The sequence below is a fragment of the Miniopterus schreibersii genome, assembly GCF_964146895.1.
Source record: "Miniopterus schreibersii genome assembly, chromosome: 16".
Taxonomy (NCBI): Eukaryota; Metazoa; Chordata; class Mammalia; order Chiroptera; family Miniopteridae; genus Miniopterus; species Miniopterus schreibersii.
Window position 1 is genome coordinate 4,029,373 of NC_138116.1, and position 19,787 is coordinate 4,049,159.

Here is a 19,787-nt window from a genome sequence, read left to right on the forward strand (position 1 = left end):
ACCGTCCAGCATGGGAGGGACGGGGGAGCTCAGTCCTCTGTCATCCTGTGGAAGCAGGTCTGGGAACGAGTGAGGTTGGCCCTGCTAGGACAGACAGGCAACTTGAAAGCGGGTGAAAATCCTTGCTCCTTTCTTGTTGGAGGCAGCTTTGAGTAAGTTAGTTCGGGATACAGCCTCTCGTGGCTGGAGAGCACCCCTCTGCTGAAAGCTCTGGGCCTCCTGAAGGCACCTGAGTCCTGCCCTCCACGCTTTACCCCTCCATCTCTGGGAGGAGCTGCCCCTGTCAAGGCCACAAGGGGGCGCTTGAGGCACAGGTTTGGGATGGCATGGCTGCCTGGCAGCCAGTGCTTAACAGAGCTGGGCCAGGTCTTCCCACCTCAGAGCAAGGGGGACACCCATTTACTTCTAACTGTCCTCATGCCTTGTCGGTCTGGAGTGGCTGACACGAAAGCCAGTCATGTTTCAAAACACAGTTGTGGAAGAGACTCTTGAGGGCACCTAGGGCATTTTCAAGGGTAAAAAACAGTCCCAAGCATGTTGAAGCGGCTTGCCTGAGCCTTAGCGCTTTTGATGGCAGAGCCAGCACCCAGTCCTCTTGATCCTGGAAAAACTAGAATCGAAAACATGCCTGAATCCAAGACAGAAACTTGGTTTGCTGTGACCACCTTTATACCGCACCCCTAGCCCTACATCACTGGTTCCCTCTGAGCCACTGTCCCACCTGTCTTCAGTTTAATCAGAGTCAAAGGTGGCTAGGGTTCCCCACCCAGTAGGTGACCTAGTGGGGCAGCCCTCAGGCCTGCTCACCTGTGGGGTTTCCATCTGGGGTCAAAGCACAGAGGCAAGAGTGGGGTGAGGACAGGCCAGGCCCAGCTGAGCAAGGCCTGGGGCCATTGGTGCTATAAGGGTTTTGGACATAAACCCAAACAAGAGGCCAAGATGGTCAGATAGTGACTGGCTCTTCTCTCCACAGGCCCCCTCCCTGGTTCATCATCTCCCTTCTTGTTCAGTCCCAGGAACCGGCTTCTGAGGCTTCCTGGTTGGGTGGAGAGTAGCCTGGGGCCAACCTCCTTTCCTTCCCTCTCAGCACCTGCCCTGGAACCTTCTGGCCCAGCAGCCTCAGCTCTCTCAGGCCACCTGGCAGACTTCCAGGATGTGGCTGCAAGTGCCAGAGGTAGAAAAGGACCTGGATCTCTTGGGAACAGGGCATTTTGCCCTTGGCAAGTCCCCTGCACCCACCTGCCACATAGCATGTCCTGGGGCCTGGGAGGGCTGGGTTTGTTTTCCCCTAGACCTGGACAACTGCCCTCCAATCAGGTCCATGGCCAGATAAGAGTGTATTTGGCGCCAGCTCAGGCCACGCCTAGGAATCCTGCACCCCACTGGCTGAGGGCGGAAGGATGAAAGCCAAGTCTTCACGTTCCCAATCAGGCTCCCGCAGTTTCACGCTTTCAAGCTCCTGGACTCTGAGCCCTCAGCAGGTGCCCTGGGCTCCTATTTCCCTGGATTAACGTCTGGAAAGGGCCCCAGTCCTATTGTGCCTGTGCAAGAGGACCACCAGGGGAAGCACCAGGAAGCTGGCTGGGTAGGGCCCCCAGGACAGTTAGAGACAGGCCTGGGGCCTTTGGTTAAAGTTACCCACCTCCCACTCCCAGGCTTGGGGCCCTAGGGAGCCCTGGGCCATCCTCTCCCTCCAGCTGTGCCCTACCCTCTCAGCCAGAGGCCACCCTGAGAACACAGGTTTGCCATTTCTCAAAGCCATGAGGACAGAGCTCTAAAAGAAGACACAGAGGCTGAGGCAGTTTGGAGAAACCAGTTGAATTTCTGATGGAGTTTCCTTACAACGGTGGTGCCTGGCCCAGGGCTGGCAGGGCCAACACTTCCCCCACCTGCCAGGGTTTCTGCGGTGGGAGTAGAAACAACAAAAATTTAAGGCTGAGGCAGCTGCTATGTCCTGGAGGCGGCAACCTGGAAAATCATGTTAATCAGGAGACAAAAATCCCTCTACTCTGCGATACTGCGCTCAAAAAAATCAACCGAACAAAGCTGCCCAACCCGCAGCTCTTGGGATGCTGTGGCTGCTGCAACCCCAGTCCTTGACCAACCCTAGGCCCAGTCATCACTTGGGGTGATGAGCTCTCGCCTGGTCCCCGGATCCTTGCTAGGTGCAGGTCCCAGTGATGTCCCAGGTGAGGGGCAAGGGGACACCAGGGAGGCTGTGCACTCAGGAAGAGGTGGACAGTCTGCTTTCTGATTGGGGTAGGACAGAAAAACATTCACTTTCCCTGAGATGAGGGAAGAACACGGTTCTCAAGAAGAATCAGATTTGCCAAGGGGAGATGCTGGTGCTGATTTGTTTGTCATTCAGGGGTCAGTGGGGAGGAGGGGGAGAGAGGGAGGTGGGGGAGAAGGCCTAGCCCCTCCAGCTTCCTCGATGGCTGGGGGAGGTGCTCAGAGGTTGCTGAAGAGTTCGTTTTTCTTGCTCCAGTCCATCTGCGGGGCCCGTTTGTTGCTGCGCTTCTGGTGGGCCCTCTCTTTGGCCACGGCCAGGGAGATGTTGAAGTCCGGAATGGGGTCGGAAGAGGAGGAGGAGGAGGGGGCTGCGGAGTCCTGTTTCTTGGGGCTGTCTTGGGAATTCAGCTGCGAAGAGGAGGGGAAGGTAAAGAGCGGGAGTCAGTGTCTGCGAGGCGAGAAGGCTCCCTTGGGGCAGAGCCCAGGGAAGCCAGGTCAGAACAGAACGTGGCTCAACATGTGTTCTGAATCAGGCTGGTGTGCCAGGCATGTGTGTGGCCTGGGAATGGGGTGCCAGTAACCCAGCGCCACCCCTGGCCCACCCACCGGCCTACCTCCTCGCTGGTATCGCTGGAGGTGGACCGCGCCAGGGCTGGCCTGGGGTTCTCGGAGGCCACCTTGACCAGGGCTTCACGACTGTTCTCCTGTTGGAGGGAGGACAGGGGTGGGTTGGTGGGGATGGGTCAGGGAAGTCGTGAGCAGGAAAGGGAGATTGCAGGGAAGACAGGTGCCTTGTCTGAGAACTCCCACTTGAGCCCTTGCCACCCACCGACAGAGCCTGCCTGGGGCCCTCAGGGGACTTGCATTGTTACATTCTTCCAAGGATCAGGGGAGCCTGGTCCCAGGCTGGGACGGACCATGAGGGATTAGCTGAACTGCCCACTCCCCCATCCTCCCAATGAGCCTTCAGGACTGACCTACCTTTTGGGCCAGTGACAAAGGAGAGGTCCCTGGGGCATGGGGATACTGGGGGCCTTGACCTGGCACAGGAGACCGCTGTGGTGCTCCCTGAATCTCCCATGGTCCACCTGACTATTTACTTGGACTTGACCCAGGAATCTTGAAACTGTGACCCCAAAGCAGCCAAGAAGGGCTTCAGAGGATTAAGGTGGATGTGGTTCTGCACCCACAGGTGGAGTGAGAGGTTCAGGTGGTCCAGGGCCACCCCCTGCTGTGTCCCCCCCAGCAGGAGGCCCAGGGGCAGGGGAGACTGAGCAGACCCTGCAGAGCTTCGCCCTGTGGTCAGTCTATCCCAGAGCCAAGGCCTTAGCCTGGCGCTCAGCCCCTGCCTGGGTTCCTCTGGCCTCGGCTGGCACCGTGCCCTGCCATCTCTTCCCCAGCCTCTACTGCCTTCCCTTCCCTCCTGCCTGGAAGGGAGGAGGGGTGGAGGGGCAGAGAGGCTTTGTCTTCCAACCCGGACTGGAAGTAGCTGGGCAGCGTGTGGCCAGACACTGCAGCTCTGTTCTTGGGGGGAGAATGGCCTCTTCTGTGCAGTGGCAGTTGGAGGCGGGGCTTGGCACCCAGGATGGCGGGTTGCAGAGGAGCATGCCAGGCCTCTTCCCCGGACAGCCTGGCTCCCAAGAGGGGGCCGAGGGGACACTGGCAGGTACAGAGCGTGGAATTCTGGAGGGAGTAGCTTGGAAACTGGAGTTTCAACCTGAGCCAGGTGGTCGTCCTCCCAACCATGCCACCTTCCACCCTTCCCTGCAGCCCCCAGGCTGGGAGCAGTTAGGGGTCTGCTTTTACCTTCTGGATCTCCCCATTGGTAAAGGGCTCAGGCAAGGGACCTGGTGGAAGAAAAAAGCAGAGGTGAGTCCAGGAGCTCTGGGGAACTGGGACGGGGAGAGCATGGAGGAGGGAAGAGGTGTGGGGCTGGGAAGCTGTCCTGTTCCCTGGGTCAGTATTTAAAAGTCCCTTGACTGCAACCCATTGTAAATGCGGCTGACATTCTGACGACCAGGCACACACAGACTGCGTGAGTATAAAGAGTTTCACAAAACAACCTGCCCTTACCACAACCCCCAGACCCAATCCTCCCTGCATCACAACGCTCTCTGGTATTTTCTACTCGCTTTCATTAAAAAGCATACGCTGGTTCCTGCCTGCTACATTCATCTTACGAGCCACTGATGGCCAATGAGCTGTGTGAGAAAAGCACTGTCCCAGGTGAGGCTGAAATTCCCCGCTGGCTGCCTCAGAACCACCAGGGAGGCTGTCAGGAATGCAGATTCCTGGGCCTGGGCACCAGGGCCTCTGATCCAATGGGGCTGAGGTGGCCCAGGAACCAGTATGTTCCAAGAGCTTCCTAGGTGATGGTGGTGCCACCAGAATGAGAACCACACCCAGGCTGTGGTTAGGACCTGCCTCGGCTGAAAGGGAAAATAATCCCAACTCCTCCTGGCCACTGTGGAGATGAGGACAGGAGGGCTCAGCCAGTGTCCCAGCCAATGGGAAACCTGCTGGTGGCGGCAGGGTCAGGGGTCACCCTCACTGGGCTCACTCAGGCCAGAGGCCCCACGTGACTGCAAGGGAGGCTGTCCCACCGCTGGGGACTGGTCAGCCTGGGTAGGTTTCTTCTGAACTTTGCTTTAACATCAACATACATCGTTCCCCCCACCCTGGACCAGGGGCCGGGCAGTCAGGTGTACCTGACTCTCACCTTTTCCTCCCTTTCAACACCCTCCGCCTTCCCACGGTGGCTCGGCAGGGGACTGCTAGGACATAGGGACACTCACTCTCCCACTGCCCCCAAGCCAGCTGAATGGGTAGAAGACACCATCCTGGAGAAACCAGGAGGGACAGTGGGGAGGAGACCTGTCCCTGGGCCTCTTCCAGTGCAGGTCCTCTGGGGAGGGGCTGCAGTCACCCTAGTTCTCAGGGCCCCTCCCACCCAGACAGGGACAGAGAGGGAGGAAGGTGAGGGCTGGTGGTGAGGGGAGGAGGCTGCTGGAGGAGGCAGGGGGAGGCATCTGAGGAGCCGAGTGGAATCCAGGCCTCTGCTGATTCTTCCTCATGTCATGTTCCCAAGAGCAAGGCTAGGGCTTCTCTGGGCCTCAGTTTCCCCCTCACTGAGGAAGGGGATTATCTGTGTTATCTGGTTTCCATGAACTTGGGAGACAAGGGTAAGGCGGCATCCCAGCTCCCATGCTGAGTTTACCAGGGACTTCCAACTAACCCATTCCCCCCCTTCCAGCAACGCCCAGCAAGCTAGATTGGGCTAGATAGGGATGGGGTCTCCCCATTAGGCCCCTCCAACTAGGAATCTAAGCCTATGTTAGGACCTTTTTGTGGACCCCCCCCCCAAAGCAGGACCAAAGAGGTTCCTTCTCTGCCCCTGATCCCCCCCCGCCAGCTCCCCCTGCCATCTGCCCAGGGAGAAAGCCCAGACCAGGGAGCAGAGTGATGCTTAACTCCTCCCTGCCCTGCTGTAGCAGCCCTGCCCCCTGTTTAGCTTGGGCTTGGGCAAGAGGAGGTACCAGGCTTGGCAGGGTGATGGTGGGGGATGGGGAGGACAGGGGCCCAGGGACCAAGGGGGGACCCACTGCTTTCTACAGCCAGCAAGCCTGGGTTTCCAAGACAACCTGAGAAGGGAAGGGGAGCACTGGGCCCCTGTCATTGGACTCTGATCTGACCAAGCAAAGGCTGGAGGCCTCCCAGAGTTAACCCTTTCCTTGCATCAGCCCTGCCCTGAGAATGTGCTGGGGTGGCAGAGCTAGGCCTCCCTCTGGTGCTACAGCTTTGGCCCAGGAATCAGCAGCTCTGCCCCATCTCACCATCCCTTGGGCCAGCTTACCTCTTACATATGCCATCCTCAGAAACCTAACGCTGATCCCTGCTTCCTGTCCTGACACTAGCTAGGGCTTACTCTCTCCCAACCCACCCCCCTGGCCTCCCTTGAAGGAGATGGAGGGAGCATCGAAGCAGGAAGCTGTCCCCCTCACCTGGGACACAGTCCAGGTCTAGAACTCTGGCCAACATCCCCGGACTTGGGGGCCTCCAGCCACCCCACCCAGCTCACCGTTCAGGTGCTCGTGCGATGGGATCACTTTGCATTTCTTGAAGAATTCATCAGTCTCCTTGTCCACCACCAGCAGCTTGGTCTCGTCGCCACCAGCCTTGATGGCAGATACCACATCCCCATGCTGTTTGCCCTCCATGCAGACCCCGTTCACCTGTGGGTGGGGGTGTGGTTACCAGCACAGGTCTCGGTTCTGGGGGGCAGGGCGAGGAGGTACCAGTGGTCCTCTTTGTCCTTGGCCATTCAGCAATCTAGGGACACTGACTCCACCTTGTCTGTAGAGTTCTGAATGAGCCAAGTGGTCCTCCGTCTTCCCACTTTATAGTCAGACAAGAGGCAGGACACATGGGAAAAACCAAAGAAAATATCCAGACCAGACTATGCAAACACAGCTGGGACAGACGGGACGGGAAAGGTCTGGAGACCTGGTAAAGATCTGGAGGCCCAGCTTCTCTACGGACTTGTTGTCCGACTTCCCTCTCTGGGCCTTGGCTTGCTCACATGTAAAATGAGAAGTCTTGCCCGGCCGGGCGTGGCTCAGCAGTTGAGCATCGACCTAGGATCCAGGAGATCCCGGTTCAAATCCCGGTCAGGGCACATGCCGGGTTGCGGGCTCGATCCCCAGTCGGGGATGTGCAGGAGGCAGCTGAGCAATGACCTCTCTCATCATTGATGTTTCTCTCTCTCTCTTTCCCTTCCTTTCTCTGAAATCAATAAAGATATATTAAAAAAAAAAAGAGAGAGAAGTCTTGAGAGAGCTGATCTTCCAGCTCAAAGGTTCTAAGACTGAAATTCTGGGACTGCCCAAGGCATTTGGTTTCCGTTTCCCCTCCGCCTAATAGCCTCAGTGGGGAGAAGGGTTTCATCCCTCTGCTCCACCCCTGTGCCTGACATGGAGGACGCAGGTGGCAGGAGCCTCTAGGGATGGCCTGGATGTCTACCCAGATCGAGGGTGAATCATGAACTACCAAGTGTGTCTGCTCAGTGAGGAAGAGCCCAGGGGAGGTGGGAGTGGAGAGGGAGTCAGTTCCTTTGCCTACCCACCTGCCCACCCACCATCCCTCCCTCCCTCCAGCCCCAGCTGTGTGCATGTGGGGAGGTGTCAGGAAGGAGGGACCTGGGGAGAAGGTGAGAGGCATTACCTCCACGATACGGTCCTGGGCCTGGAGCCCCGAGGCCTCGGCAGGCGAGTCTGGGTCCACTGACCGGATGAACTGGCCTGGCTTGGACTTGTCGCTATGCAGGTTGAAGCCATAGCCGTTGGGACCCCTCTTCATGGCACAGAGCCGAGGCCGAAGCTCACGCTGTGGGGACAATGCAGGGTCCATGTCATTCCACAGTGTCCTTGGTCCCACTCTCCCTGCCCTGTGCCTGACTCCAGCTCCCATAAGATCCGGTAACAGGCAAATCTGCTGAGATCCTACCCAGCAACCAAGAGAATGCTGGCTGGGGAGGCAGAGGACCTGCATGGAGATCCTGCCTTGCAGGGACCTGCCTGGGTTACCCTGGGCAACAAGGCCGCTCTCCAAGCCTCAGTTTCCTCTTCTGGCAAATGAGAAGTGGGGACAGTTAGCTCAAGTCCCTCCCCTGTGACATTCTAAGGTTGTGTTATTTTGATTGAGCCATTGGTAAGAAAGACAAGGTAGCAGTCTGGCCCTCCTGGGGGGTGACAGGTGGCACACCTGCCAGCCTGGCTGGGTGCCTGAGACATGGGATGGGGAACCCTAGCCTCTGTACAGAAAACTGTTTCAGTGGAGTATCTGAGTGCTCATGAGAAATCTGCCCGAGCCCTTTCCATAGGCCACCCTGTCCAGGCCATGGCCATAGCCACCCTGGGCTCCCTTCAGCACACCCTGCTTTCAGGGCCCCTTCCCTGTTCAGGCTCCTGTCTGCAGCAGAGAGGGGCCAGTGTTTACTGAAAGCTGGTCACCTGTTTACAGTAAAGCCTTTCCTCACCCAGGCTCCCATCTCTCCCCGACCAAGTCAAGTGGCCTATCCAAAGGGAGCCGGGGGGCCAATGACCACAGACCAGGGAGAGGCACAGCTGGGGTCCTGGACAGGACAAGAACCCCACTGGCAGAACCAAGACTGGTCTAGCCAAGAATAACAGAACCTCAGAGATCCTGCTGGTCCCAAGGTGCACTCAGACACTCAGCTGGAACAATCTCACCACCCTGGGTCCACCTTAAGCAGCTGAGCTTAGCGGCTGCAGCCCTGGGACACAAGTGCACGACGGAGGGAATCCGGGTGTCAGTGGGCAGGAAACCAAAGCCAGAGCACCCGACTGACTTGGGGTCCTTCTCCCCCTCCTCCCAAGCCTGGGGAAGGACCACAGCAGCCAGCCGATGAGCTCTGGGTCACCCCTGGACACCAGGCCATGAGCAAGGGCTAGAGTCAAGGTCCTGGCCCAGATTCCAGCTTCCTCACTGTGTAACCTGGGCAGTAATTTCCTTTTCAGAGCCTCAGGTTCCTCCCTGAGACCACTCTTAAGCGCCACCTGTCTCCCAGGGTTGCTGTGAGGCAGCGAGGTAATTAACATACAAGGGGACACTTGACAAGTGTGAAATCCCTGTGCACTCGCAGACTTTCCCACTGTTGTGAATGGTAGCAAATAGTCAAATGAAAGTGAGATTCTGGGGCTTTGGGTGGGGTGCCAGGTTACACTGAAACCCCAGTCCCCAGCTGGGAGTGGAGGAGGCAAGGAGGGTTTACAGCCACCTGTCCTGTCCCAACCTGCCAGCCCCAGGAGGCAGGCTGAGTCCCCACCTCCACTCTCACGGGGGTGGGGGTGGGGGTGGTGAACGTGGCAGGAGAGGGTGACTGCCTTCCTTTCAATGCTGGGGTGGATCTTTCCGTGCTTCAGGATGTTGACGGGGAGTGTGGAGCGGCCAAGACAGGAAGGACGATTGACAGGTGGGCCTGCGGGTACCCTAATCTGGGCCAGACGCCCCGGGGCCCCCCTTCTCCCAAGTTCTCCTCCTCCGGTTCCTCCCAGCAGGGCCCACACCAGCTCGCCCAGCTGATGCCTGCGTATCCGGCCAGCACAACCCTCTGGGATCTTGTTCCGGGTGTAAGACAGGCTCTTCTCCCCTCAAGCTAATCCCTCCGCAAAGCTGCCAGCCGGTCCTCCCCCGGGCCAGGTGAGCAGAACAGGTCTGACCAGCTGCCACCACCTGGGCAGGCTCAGCTTTCTGCCCCAGCCAGGCTCAGCTCCACAGTGGCCCAGAGAACGTGGGGAAGGAGGGGGCAGCTCCGATGTCTCCGCCTCCCCTCACTCCAAACAGCCTTCCATAGCAACCTGGATGGGGCTGGTGACCCCCATCTTCAAGATGGGGAAACTGAGGCTCGAGATGTCGTGACCACAGCCTGCCTGATATCATGCCCACTGCCTGCCTGATGTCACTCGGCTTTACAGCAGAGCCAGAATGCCAACCCTGTCTGACTTGGAACCTGTGTTCCTTCCACCATCGGTGGGCTGGCACTTAAAGAACAAATCCACACTGGGAGGAGGCCCCCTTGGAGCTGAGGCCTCAGCAGGCGTCACAAACACTGAACTAGCTCTCCCTAAGGTGCCTGCAGCCTCTGCTGGGAGGGGCTTGGGTACTGATGAAACCACAGCCTTCCTTCCGGATGCTCAAAAGATCTCTTGCAGCCAGAGCTAAGCCTGAGCTTGGGACAGGCAACGATAGGGACAGTGAGCAGGCCTGTTCTGGGCTGTGGCTGGACCTGGGCAGGGGAGCAGCTTGGGTGCTCTCTGGCTGGCAAAGCCGCACTACCAGCCCCAAGTGTCTGTGCTGCGGGCTCTCCTACTGAACCTCAGTTTCACCCCAGCACCCCTTGCCTGGTGACCTGTCCTTAAAGCTAGAGGGCCAGCACCAAACCACGAGATGGAAGAAATAGAGGATCTAGGGGCTCAGGGCCCTGCTGCTTCCTTCCCCTGCGCTGGGACGTGCTCATTGCCCTCTGGGGGTGGCTAGTCGGGGGTACAGGAACCCCAGGTAGTTTTCTGAAGTATTCAGACACCTAAAGAGCCCCATTTTGCATCCTCCTTCGCAAGCCCCCACAGGCTCCTTCCCTTTGGCGGGAAGGGGTGAGGGCCTCGCATTCTTCCAGGGAGACCAGCCCTGTTTCTCTCCGCCCCTCCCCCAGCTGTCTCCGGGAGGTGTCACCGCCAGCTGCTGAGTCAGCCCAGCCCGTTCTGGGTGGAGGCTGGTGCTGACAGCAGGAGTCCCTGGGGGCCGCTTCCCTGGGGTCTGTGGGGCCGGCCCAGCACTGAGAAAAGAAGACAGGGAGGGGTCAGGTACCAGAAGCTGGGACACCACTGCTCCTGGGCCTGCATCCAGAACTGGGGCAGAGCCTGGGGAAGTGGGTAAATGGCAAGTTCAGGCCATCATGGGCCTGCTGGTGGCCCAAGGAGGTCAGGAGGAGCCTCGTGCCAGCGTTTGAGGGGTTTAGAGCTGGGGTAAGGGGTCGCTACAAGGGGAGCATGGCCCCAGGGTGCTCAGAGCCTCAGGCAGGACTCCCAGTGGGGAGGAAGCGCAGAGTAAAGTCGGGGTCTGCTCAGCGAGGAGCCTGGTGGGGAATGGGAAGCAAGAGGCGGAGCGAGAGGCAGTGCTGGCCCACGGGCAAAGCAAATGGCAACGCAATCGGGCTGGAGTGGCGGGGGCTGGATGAGTCTGAGTTGCTCACTTCCAGAAAACACCAGACCCACTTTCTGGAAAAGACCCTGCCAGGAGAGCTGCCTCCAGGCTCCTGGGGCCTTCTCCCCACTCTCAGGTTCTCTGGCTGTTCCAAATCCTATTCCAGGCCTGCCGAGGCTGCCCTCCTCCAGCCCCTCCTCTCCCCCAGGGAGCCCAGCCCCACCCCAAGTGGCCGCCCAGTCACCTCCACCCACGCAGCCCAGGGAGCGGACAGCGGGCACGGAATTCAATAGGCACCACCAGCAGCCACCTGGAAAGCTGGGGAAAGTCGATACCCTAATCCCAGTGACTGTCTCTGGGGATCAGGCCCAGGGCCGCTCCCTGCTCCTGCTCCGGGAGGATGGCTGGGGGGCCAACGCCCCACTGGGCCTGGCCCCTCCCTGGCCGGTGCCATGGTGAGGAGCCTTATAGAAAAGGGCCAGGCTGCTTCCAGCAAGGGGCGGGCAGGAGGAGCAGGGAGACTACCAGGTGGCTGAGACAATGGCAGTGACCCTCACCTCCCCAGACTGCCCAGCCCCAGCCCAGCCCCAGCCCAGGGCTCTTGTTTATACACCCTGCAGCCTCACACAAAGGAATTAGCCCCAACCACAGGGTGGGTGAGGAGATGGGGTGGGGGAAGGGGGGGCCTGGCTATTCTTGTGTGTGTGGGGGGGGGGGTAGAAGGTGTGCTGGGGCTAAGGAACCAGGCTGCCCTGGGAGGAAGCTCAGTCCATTCCAGGGCACTCTGGAGACATAAGCTTGTGTCTGGTGCCAGCTCTTCAAGGAAGCCAGGATGGAGAGAGTTGGCCCTGCCTGGGGTGACGTGTGACTGGGGAAATGGGGCCATTGTCCTTAAGGCAGGCTGGGAAGTGACCAGGAGCTCAGGCCACTGGCGAGTGTCCACAGCTCTAGACTGAAGGGACCCTCTCCTCACCTGAGGGGAGGTATGGAAGGCTTGGCTGCCACTGACCTGCCCTCCCGCCCCGATGTAGCTCCATTTCACCCACAGGACTGCCCCGCCTGTGCAGGCTAAGGAATGTCAGACACCTCCATTTGTAAAAAGGGAGCTGATCCTCACCCTTGATCCTGAATGTCCTGTTTCTCAGTGGAGAGACACTCTCCGGAGCCCAGTAGGGTGGGATCCAGGAGGCAGACTTGAGCTGAAGTGGGGGCTACTTCTCCAATACCCCCAAGTAGGGGCCCTGAGCCAGATCCCCCTTCCAGCTCTTTTCTCCTAGTGCTATCCAGAGACCCACCTGAGGGAGTTTGGCTCAGGTCTCCCCAGGGCTGGGCAAGGCTGGGATGGAGCAGACTGGTACGTGGGCTGCTGCCTACCTGGAGACATTCCAGGCTGGCCACCCCATGCCTGCCTGCCCAGCAGGCGCTCCACCATCAGCCCTCCTGATCCCTCACCCTCCTCCCAGAAGTCACTGGATTTAACTCCTATGGGCTGTCCCAAGAAGCTACTTGTAAGAACCTTCAGGGAGCTTGTGAAATTGGAGCTCTACTGAAATAACAAATAGCAGGTACTGTTTACTGAGCACTTACTATGTGCCAAACACCACACTAGGGCTTTATGTGCATTTTCTCATTAAATTCCAATTATAACCCTGCAAGGAAGGTGTTATTGCCCTCATTTCACAGATGAAGACGCTCAGGTTCAAAAAGAGAACATGTAAATTGCTTCAGTACACATAGCTATAGGAGGAGGCAGGCTCTGAACTCAGATCTAGACCAATGCTATCCAATAGATACATAATGCCAGTCATGTAGGTGTCGAAGGAAAAAACCCACAGGCCCAATATGGCATCACTCATGCTAATAACTCATGATACCACACCTAGACTTAATACCTGATCTAATTGCAGTTTCAACCTCTCCAAGAAATATAATCTTAATCCATCAGTCTGGAATTTTCCAGGCAAGCCCCAGTACAGTAATCTGTCACATGGGCCCTCTCCCCACTGAAGAAGCAGCAATCTGCAGGATAAAAACCCTTCCCCCCAAAAAGACGGCAGGCCTCAAAATAATCCTTTCTTTTCTTTTGTCAATAGTTCCTTTGCCCCATCCTTCCTCTTATAAAGTCCTTCCATTTTGTTCAGTCCCTCTCGGTGAGCCTTCTAGTTTCTGGATGAACTGCTGTTTTCGTGAGCTGCTTTTTAAAAATTTATTGGGGTGACATTGGTTAATAAAATTATGTAAGTTTCAGGTGTATAATTCTATAATACATCATCTGTATATTGTATTGTGTGTTCACCACCCCATGAATCACTTAATAAAGCCAATTTGACCTTCAAATTTACTTAGTTGAAGTTTATATTTTAACATAGGTAATTAAAAATTTTCTATTAGCCACATTAAAAAGTAAATAGAAACAAGAGAAATCAACTGAAGTATGTTTTAACACAATACATCCAAAACATTATCATTTCACCATTTAATCCATTTAAAAGGTTATTAATGGGCTATTTTACATCATTTTATTTGTACTAAGTCTTCAAAATCTGGTTGGCATTTTACACTTACAGCACATTTCAAGTACTAAGAGTCACATGTAGCCAGTGGCTGTGGCAATGGCCTGCTTGGATCCTGGAGGTCTCACTCTCAATCACTTGGCTGTCAGTCCCAAACACTCTTCTATATCCCCACCTATGACCTTACAGCAGGGCACAAGGAGAGATAGGAGCTCAGTCACACAGGAGAGAGCAGCACTTGGGACCTGGAACTCAGGGAATCTGTATTACTTGCCCTTTGCTAGGGCAGGAATCTATACATTGCCTAGGAGTCTTGGGACATGGTTGGTTGTCCTATCCCTAAGGATGGGGAAAGGAAGGCCAAGGCCAACAGTCTAGCTTAGCCTCCTGGGAAGCCCTTTGTACTTCAGGATAGGTCAGAGATAGCAAGGGTGGATTCTTAGGACCTGAGGGTGAAGGTAGAGACTTAGTCACCACACTCCCTGCCCAGCCCATCACAGGAGAAGGGCAGGATGGGGCCAGAAGCCTGTCCCTTCTAGGTGGAGATGTTCTATTAGGTGCTTGAAGGACACTGTTGGGGACAGGAGCTCCTGGGAGTCCTGGCACAAAGGGCTCAATTACCTGGACCCTTATAGGGAGATGGTTCAAGTAGCCTGAATTTATACCACTGTGATGGGCACAGACACCCAGCTGGAGAGTCAGGCCCCCAAAGCACAACTCAAATGTGTGGCCCAATGGATATGCAGGCAGACACTGGAGTCCGAGCAAGCTGGGTTCCAAGACACACCCCTGAAAGTAAGAACCAGTGCTATACTAGGGGAGAAAGAGCCCCCAAAACATGGCTTAGGAGGAGGAACCAACGCACGAAAGATCACGTACCCTGTCCATTTCAAATCCAAACATCCTGCAGCTCAAACCCTGGCTGTCCTCCCAGAAATGGGGAAAAGGGTGCTAGGCTGCCAGATAACTGTGTCCACCCACCCACCTTGTTACTCGGGGTGCCTGCACCACCTTTGCCTCTGGAATCAGGGTTAGGTCCAGTGGGAACCCACCCCAAGCTGGCACTTATACCCCCACACCCCACCCTTGAATTCTCACAGCAACCCTGGGTGCTGGGGTCCCATTTCAGAGAGGTAGAAGCTGAGGCTTGCAGGGAACTATGGACAATTAGGGGCCCAGAGCCAGTGGCTCACAGAGCTGACCCCAAAACACAGACTTTTGGCTTTCTAATTTTCAAATGGAAGCTGCTAGTAGGCAAGAAAAAGGAGTGGGTAGGTTCTTTCTGGAATTCTGATCTCTGGGTGTATTTGAGGCGTCAACAGGCCCAGGTGTGCTCGACTGAGATGACTTAGGACAAAGGTCCCTGGTGGCTGTTATGCATCCATTCACTAATTCAAAAAATTTGATTGAGCCCCTCCCTACTGTGCCAGGCACAGTGCCGGGGATATAAACACACATAAGCCAAGGTGTTGCCCTGGGGACTCACCAAGCAGTGATAGATCATAAACAGGAGTCCAATCCTGTGGTTTAGAGCAATAAAAGATGTAAGCAATAAAAGATGTAAGCACAGGAGGAGGTGAGGACAGGATCCTTGGGAAGCAAGTGGCTCTGGAGAGTGCGCCCCACAGAGAAGGAGGCTGAAGGGGACCAGGTGTGAAGGTTCAAAGGCCAAGGAGCACTGTGTGCTAGAGGGGAATTTGGACCCTTGGTGTGGTGGACATGAGGGGAGGTGGGGAGCGAAGGCTGCCAGATTATGAAGGGCTGTGGGATATGATTATTCAATCAGAGTGACACCCCCGGCTGGGCACATACTGAGTGCCAGGTGTGGCCACAGCTGCACTTGCCTAAGGAGGGAGACACCTCCAGGGCTAGCTGCCCTATGGATGGGACAACAATCGCTGTGAAATATTTATTAATTCAAATGCCAACAACCAACGTTTACTGAGTACTTGGTGCCAGGCGCTGAGTTTAACAGACATCCTTGAATAACCCCGACAACCCTTCGAGGTAGCTGCTATCGCCCCCAACTTACATAAGAGGAAACAGGCTTAGAGAGGCTGAGAGGTGGCCCAGCTAGTGCAGCTGAGCTGGCTTAGGCCTGCCCGGCCACCACTGTGAGTCCATGTGCCAGGCGCCAGGGTCAAGGGTTTAGGTCCCATCCTGTGACTGCAAGGTTGTGAGCAGGGGTGCTGCCGCCCCTCTCTCCAATGGGTGGAGGTGGGGAAAGCCACCGACAAAGGTGGCAGAGCTGCAAGTTCCCCTCCACCTCCTTCTACACCAGACTACAGGAGCCCCTCACCCCTGCCTGTATCAATCCTGACGCAGGCTGCTCTTCCCAGATGTCACCTGCCGCCCACTCCCTGCATGGCACTTTTCCAAGTAACACCTCTTTCACTTATGAGAACTAACAGAAATACCCTAACGAATGACCCCACTGAGAGGCCTCTCAGGAAAATAATTTATGTTTATTGACATTTTTTTGCAATGACAGGGTGTGTCACCTTCAAGTCCACCATACCAGATTTCAAGGGAATTTCCTACCAGAAGGATTTAACAGTGCTGACCACCTGCGCATAAGGCTAAAGGCAGTGGCTACACAGAGCTCAGATTCAAATGCCTGGGCACAAAGGAGCTCAATTCAGCATCCCATAGGGGCTCAAATAGTTTCCATTATTTGTAAAATTCCAGAGGACAGGTATCACTGTAATCCAAGGCCCCCCATTTTACAGATGGGAGAACCAAGGCTCAGAGAAGTTCTGGTTTACTTTTTGACCTGAAACCCCAAGAGGCCTGGTGACAGTGTCCCTAGGACTAGGGGGCTGGGTTCTCCTCCCTTCTCCTGGCCTAGTGCAGTACACACAAATGCAGGTGTCCCACCACCACCTGGGGCAATCTGATTCTGTGCTCGCCAGAGAGCAGGAAGCCACGGGCTGCTGCCTTTCAGATGGCACCGGGGAGGAGGGGAGGCATGTGCTAGGTCCTCCCCCTCCCCCGGGCCCTCCCACACCCAACAGCAAAACCAAAAGGGTAATGGGAGGAGCTTGACCTGATGGAACTTTGTGTGTGGGGGCTGAGGGGGTGGCGGGTTACTTGTGCCAGTGCCAAAGTCCAAAAAAAAAGGAATGGCAAATCAATGCACAGTGCAAAGTTCAAATTGGATGTCTGCCTGGGACCAGAGGTTATGGGTTCCAACTCCCTGGTTCTCACCCCTGCCCCACCCTTGCCAATGCTGGCAAGAAGTGGGGGCCTGGTGGCCCTGGCATTCCTGGCAACCAACTCCAACTCCGCCGGACAAGGCTCCTAGTGACCTCACTTCCTCTACTTCCACTGAATCAGTTGGTCCTCTCCGGGTCCACCTTCTACCTTTAGGCTGAACTGTGCCCTTTCTCTGTCCAGAGGAGGCTCCTGCTGGCACCGGACACCTGTGCCACATGCTGCCACCAGGTGGAGAGTTAGTGCAAGCCATATGGGCCCGAGGAAGCCCACGCCCTGCCCCCCATACTCTGCACCCTGAGGCCTCCCCTTTTACTCTCTGGGGACGGAGGGCTCAGCACAGTCTACCGCCAAACCGTCCTGGCAGCACCCGATCCTGCCTGATCTCGGAAGCTAAGCAGGGTCGGGCCTGGTTAATACTTGGATGGGAGAAGGCTCAGCACAACTCCAGCTCTGCCACTGCTCATCCTGCAGCTGACCCACGCTGGGATCGTTTTGGGAAACATTAAACATGGGTAAAAAGGCAACCAGCCTTCTTGCTGTCCAGGAGCTGGAGGGAGGCAGACGTTGCCTGGGCAAGACCACCTACCCGAAGCCGCTCTGCTGGCCCCTGCCCGGCCACTCCCTTCCCTCTCTCCCCCCCCCAGCCTTATTTCTCCCTCTAGATCCTCCCTCCGGCGCCCAGATACCAGCTCGCGCTTACTCCTCACATTCCTGAGACTCATAAATCCTGGGAGGCAGAGCCGCCGCCGCCGGCCCGCAGAGACCTCTGCACCTCCTCCCCGCGCTCCGCCCCCACATCGCCCTCGGACGGCGGGGCTTCCTCTCTTCCTTAGAAGTCACGGCGGACTCCACGAGGATGAAGTCCAGCCGGCCGAAGTTAATGATACACACACCGGCGGGCCGGAGGGGGTGCGAGGACCGCCCCGCCGCGACCCCTCCCCGCCCAGCGCCGGGGCTCCGCACGCAAACGGGGGGTTATGCCTCCGGTTCTTTGAAGTCGGGGCCGCGTTCGCTTCATCCCGGCTTCAGTTACCGCCCACGGGGGCCGTGGAGGAAGCGGGCCCCTCTGGGGAGGCTGGGAGTCGGCGGCCGGGATTAGAGGTTTCCCCAAAACACGGGAGCGGACCCCACCAACAGAACCGAGGAAGAGCGGACTGGGCTCCCTTGAGCCGCCCTCCCTCACTCCCACTTCCAATGGCCAAGGGACAAGTGGCAAAAAAGCTCGGAGTCCCAGCCCAGTGTGGAGAAGGGGCGGGGGTCGTGGGAAGCAGCCCCCAGCCCGCAACCGCCAGCGCGCCCGGGCGGCGGGCGGAAGCAGTTCCCCCCCAGAGGATCGAGTTGCAGAGACGGGGCGGGCGCGGGGCCGGCCGCTGGGTCTCTCCCCATCTCCCCTCACCCTCGTTCCGGACGCGCCGCGCGGCCCGGCCCCCACTTACCCGCTCGGGGTGGCTCTTCTCGGACTCGCGGGGCTCCGGCGCGGCGGCCTGCGGCTCCCTGTCGCCGCCAGCCCCCTCGGCCTCGGCGGCGGCCGGCGGCTCGGCCTGCCCCGGCCCTTCCTGGGCGCGGAGCAGCTCCTCCCGGATCGGGACGCCCAGCTTCTGCAGCCGCTCGTCCGTTTCGGGGTCGACCACCAGCAGACGCACGGCGTTGAGCGCGGCGCGGATGCGGCTCACGACCTGCTGGTGGGTCTCCTTCTCCACGTTCTCGCCGTTCACCTCCACCAGCCGGTCCCCGGCCAGCAGCCCCGCCCTCTCGGCCGGCGAGCCGGGCTCCACCAGCCGGATGAACTGGCCCACCTTGCCCTTCTCCCCGTGCAGGTGGAAGCCGTAGCCGTTCGGACCCTTCTCCAGGCAGCAGAGCCGGGGCAGGGGCGCCCCGGCCGCCGCGTCGGCGTTCATCTCGCCTTGCGACGGCTCAGCGGCGCGACGCGGGGTCCTGTCGGGAGCCGGCGACGGGACGACCCAGCCCTTTCCCTGCAGCCCGGGAAGCTGGAGGGAGCGCCGCAAGAAACCTCCGCGCGGGCGGAACGAGCAGGTGGTCCGCGAAAGGCAGCCGCGTACGGCGAGGAGCTCAAGTACGAGCGCACGGACCAATCCCCGCCCCGCGCGGCGTCTGAGCCTTCCAGAACCCGCCCCGCCCCTTTTCCCTCAGGGGGCGGGGCCGCGCCGAGGGTGTGGAGCACTCCGGACCAATCAGAGGCCACAGGCAGGGGGCGCTCTGGCCGGGTGAACGACGCTGGCCAATGAGAGCGCGCAGGGGCGGGACCGTGCGCTCCGCGCGGCGCGGGGCGGCGGGAGAAGAAAGAGGGCTCAGGAAGTGGAAGTGTTTGTTACCAAGTCGCAGGGCTCGAGGCGGGGGGCGGGGCGAGTTCCCGGTACTGGGCCGAAGGGCCCGGCGGGCTCCGTCCTGACTTCCCCCACCCGAGTGCGGCGGGTTTGGGGAGAGCCAGTCCGTGGGTAGGGGACCCTAACGTTTTAACAGCCTTGAGCCAAAACCTTGTGTGCAGCTTCGATTCGGGGGTGGGCGGGGGGCGGGAGGGGGAGGGGAGCGGAGAGCGACTGTTGCCGGGGCAACCGACCCGCCTCCGGGGCTGCGAGGTCCCGGCGGTTTTACAAAAAAGACTCATCGGAGTTGTTTGAATAACGAAGCCCTCCGTTGGTGGAGTCACTTCGCGCTGTCCCGGGACCTCCGTGTTACAGGGGCGCGTGCTCTGGTCCTCACCGGGGCAGCGTGAGGACTCAGCAGGAGACTCCACGGGGCTGCCCGCGGAAGGGGGGTCACCTGGGGCCATGGCAGGGGCATTGGCGTCAGCGTTTGACCAAAGAATTGGGGTGGGGACGGGCCGACTAGAGTCAGGTAACCAATCTCAGTTCCGTCTGCGGGGAAAGGAGCCCTGGCTTTCTTCAATAAAAGAAACAATGATTAGGGCCGTAAGAGAAGCCGCCTTTCAGCTCCTTACAGATGAGCCGCTGGTCTCAGAGGCTGGGCAGCCCGTTAACGGGTAAGGTGACTAGTTGGGGACACTGAAACATGAAGATCAAATGATTTTGGCAGTTAATGACAGTTAACTCGCAGAAGTACCAACACTCCCTTCAACATGATCCCCTC

General features: G+C 58.0%; 1 protein-coding gene across 1 annotated transcript; it reads right to left on the reverse strand.

Moving 5' to 3' along the window:
- Positions 1 to 1,799: 1,799 nt before the first annotated feature.
- Positions 1,800 to 18,787, reverse strand: NHERF1 (NHERF family PDZ scaffold protein 1). Its single transcript, XM_081162106.1, has 6 exons — positions 18,116 to 18,787; positions 7,453 to 7,614; positions 6,311 to 6,464; positions 4,039 to 4,079; positions 2,847 to 2,936; positions 1,800 to 2,640 (listed from the first exon to the last, which is right to left on the reverse strand). The coding sequence occupies exons 1-6, from the start codon at positions 18,575 to 18,577 to the stop codon at positions 2,452 to 2,454; spliced, it is 1,098 nt and encodes a 365-aa protein (XP_081018232.1). The 5' UTR covers positions 18,578 to 18,787; the 3' UTR covers positions 1,800 to 2,451.
- Between the last annotated feature and the right edge of the window lie 1,000 nt (positions 18,788 to 19,787).

Bases quoted from the DNA above. Each gene is read 5' to 3' on its own strand.
- NHERF1 (XM_081162106.1), bottom strand. From the start codon at position 18,577: ATGAACGCCGACGCGGCGGCCGGGGCGCCCCTGCCCCGGCTCTGCTGC. The intron at 4,080-6,310 runs GTGAGCTGGGTG...TTCTTCCACCAG, and splicing joins ATCGCACGAGCACCTGAACG to GTCCCTTGCCTGAGCCCTTT. The intron at 2,641-2,846 runs GTAGGCCGGTGG...TCCTCTTCGCAG, and splicing joins CCAGCGATACCAGCGAGGAG to CTGAATTCCCAAGACAGCCC.